The sequence below is a fragment of the Limulus polyphemus genome, unplaced genomic scaffold (assembly GCF_000517525.1).
Source record: "Limulus polyphemus unplaced genomic scaffold, Limulus_polyphemus-2.1.2 Scaffold441, whole genome shotgun sequence".
In the NCBI taxonomy this organism is placed as follows: domain Eukaryota; kingdom Metazoa; phylum Arthropoda; class Merostomata; order Xiphosura; family Limulidae; genus Limulus; species Limulus polyphemus.
Window position 1 is genome coordinate 8,600 of NW_013666051.1, and position 3,363 is coordinate 11,962.

A 3,363-nucleotide genomic window follows, 5' to 3' on the forward strand; every position below is an offset into this window, starting at 1 on the left:
TTAATATAAGTTTAACATGACAGCAAATGTACAACGTTTCGACAAGGTTTTGTCATCATCCCCCATTCAAGCCGTCTCCAACCATTATTAGTCTCAAAGTGGGTTCCTCGTCACCGAATTTGAATTCCACTATTTTGTTCCGCGAAATAACGAGCTTACGGAAAGTTTTGTTAAAACCTAATAAATCAGGCTGTTAGTAACAGAACTTTAAGTCAGCCAGAAGTTCAGATATAGATTAATTTACTTGTTAATAACGGCAGTATATAGCTTCGGAAGTTCATTTTTATTTCTAAGAACTGAAAAAGTAAAATAAATAAAGCATTTTTATAGAATATTATTTTAGTTGTGTATAAACTATAGGTGTTTTGGTTTTTGCCGTTGAGAAAAGTGGCAAGTGCTGGAAGGGCATTTTGGTTGTACATAAAGTTTTGATCTATCTATCTGTCTACCTACCTATACCTCTGTACTAGGAAAGGTAACTGGAATTAAACACATAATGTTAGGAATGGGGGCTTCGGCTGCCTCCTTCCGCTGTGTTGAGCCACAGCACATTAACCGTTCATCCGAATGAAAAGTACCGGTGTTATGAGCAGCCCTAAACGTCACTTTCGGTTGGCGTCGAGTTCGTATATTTTGCTACCGATCTCCTCGTTCAGTTGAGCACACATTTGCTGCATTAAGACGGTAAAATTGAAATGGCTGCCAAAATGGAGCCGTTCACCCAATTGCTTATCCATTAAACTCAATCATTTGAGGTCAATCTGAATTATTCTATAAAATTTCATCAAAACTGATTCAATCAGTTCCTAACAATACCTTCTGACACTAGACAGACGGATGGAAAACTTCTTTCTATGTACATATATATATATAATATTGACAAACATAGATATCTACATACAGTAAAACTGTATTAGATATTATACTTAAGAATCGTCTTCAGCCAACAGTGTGCCTCCATTTTAAGTATAAGTTAGAAATACGCTCATGTATGTATATGTTTTAAATATATTAGAACATAAGAAGTGTCGGTCAAAGGTCATAGTCCGGGTTATCAGTACTCAAGGAATGTACGCTTTGGTGTAAATTATATATTTATACTCAGTATTCCAGTACTGGGCATAAGAAGTTCATTTCGGAACATAAATAATTCAAATATTAATATTTAAATGTTCTGATCTAACTTTAACTATATGACGATATAGATCAGCCATGAACACTAACAGTTTTTATTCCAGATTACCAACTTATATTTTCCTTTCTGCTTTTTGCTGTGCGATCTCCCAAGGTTACCATAGATTCGTTGGCTTTGCTTTTACATCGTTACTTTTCAACTGATGTTATAAGTTTTTAAGTGGATTGCCAACGGGACATTGAGCTGGCTGGCTATTTCATAACTTTTTTTATTATTATTCTGTAGAGCAGTATGATTTGGATCATTATCCTGCTGAAATTGAAAGCCAGAGCCAGGTAAAGATGTTACGAGACTAGTTAAAGATTTTATGATACTAGTTAAAGGGTGTTATGATACTAGTTAAAGGATGTTAGGATACCAGTTCAAGATTTTATGATACCAGTTAAAGATGTTGTGATACTAGTTAAAGATGTTATGATACTAGTTAAAGGGTGTTATGATACTAGTTAAAGATGTTATGATATTAGTTGAAGATGTTAGGATACTAGTTAAAGATGTGATATTAGTTAAAGATGTTATGATATTATTTAAAGATGTTAGGATACTAGTTAAAGATGTTGTGATACTAGTTAAAGATGTTAGGATACTAGTTAAATATTTTATGATATTAGTTAAAGATGTTATGATATTAGTTAAAGATGTTATGATACTAGTTAAAGGGTGTTATGATACTAGTTAAAGATGTTATGATATTAGTTAAAGATGTTATGATAGTAGTTAAAGATGTTAGGATACTAGTTAAAGATGTTATGATATTAGTTAAAGATGTTATGATATTAGTTAAAGATGTTATGATAGTAGTTAAAGATGTTAGGATACTAGTTAAAGATGTTGTGATACTAGTTAAAGATGTTAGGATACTAGTTAAAGATGTTGTGATACTAGTTAAAGATGTTAGGATACTGCTCTCTCTCTCTCCATAATACCGCTAACTTTGACAGTATCTCTCACTCATGCAACAGCAATACAACATATCCATACTGTTACAAAGCCGCTGCCATGTTTTACTTACACACTCTTGCTGGAACTTCTCATGGTCATGTCTCTCCATTAATGTTCTCCTATAGTTTTAAAATATCTCACTCGTTATTTGTTTCGTACCATTTTTTATTCCACTTTTGTGATATTTAGCAAAATCTAAACGTTTGATCATTTTCACTAGAGAAATATTAGGATATCTGGATACAAAATTCCGTGTAGGATAATTTCTTGCAGTTCTTTTGTATTTCTGCGTTTCTTGGAATGTTTTGAATTGCCGTCACTCGAATCACTTAAGTTTGAGAAGTTTAATTTTCTAATTTTATATAAAGCTGAAATTTGTGCTCATTTTTCACTGTTTATTTCTAAATTCATCTCTTCTTATAGCCATGTTGAAACTTGAAAACTATTTGAATGATATTGACACTTTACTGGCCATTCACTGAAACAAGAGTTTTGGTGATTTAAGTATAAAACTAAACGTTTCTCATAAGATCAAGCTTCAATGGTCTGAATCAACTAGAACTACAATTACCAATGCTCAGTACATTTATACCATGCATGTATGAAATCAACAATAGTTTTATTGTTTTTAATTAGTCCCCCGTGGTTCATCGGTAAATCGGCTTACAGCGATAAAATGTGGGTTTTAATACCCGCAGTGCGTAGCGTACACATAGCCCATTGTTTTTAATTACAAAATATGTTGATATAGTGCAAAGAGAAAGATAGTTGTTGTTTATTATTAAGCATGAAGCTACAAAAGGGCCATCTGTGCTCTGCCCATTACGGGTATCGAAACCCGGTTTCTACCTGTATAAATACAGTATACCACCTATGACCAGACAAACTTTATAACACGATATAAATAAAGTACAGCAACTATAACCAGACAGACTTTATAACTCGATTAAATAAAGTATAGCAACTATAACCAGACAAACTTTGTAACACGATATAAATACAGTATACCAACTATGACCAGACAAACTTTATAACACGATATAAATAAAGTATAGCAACTATAACCAGACAAACTTTGTAACACGATATAAATACAGTATACCAACTATGACCAGACAAACTTTATAACACGATATAAATAAAGTATAGCAACTATAACCAGACAAACTTTGTAACACGATATAAATACAGTATACCAACTATGACCAGACAAACTTTATAACACG

The 3,363-nt window shown here is 32.5% G+C and overlaps 1 protein-coding gene across 3 annotated transcripts in view; it reads left to right on the plus strand.

Annotated features, from left to right (window-relative positions):
• Positions 1-3,363, plus strand: part of LOC111085521 — a 15,923-nt gene that overhangs the window by 2,097 nt on the left and 10,463 nt on the right. Inside the window, exon 2 of one of the 3 annotated variants that reach the window (XM_022384482.1) lies at positions 1,421-1,470. The exons of the other annotated variants lie outside the window; for them this stretch is intronic. Coding sequence (XP_022240190.1) covers positions 1,421-1,470 — 50 coding nt within the window. The remainder of the gene's footprint in view (positions 1-1,420; positions 1,471-3,363) is intronic. 3 annotated transcript variants of the gene reach the window in all.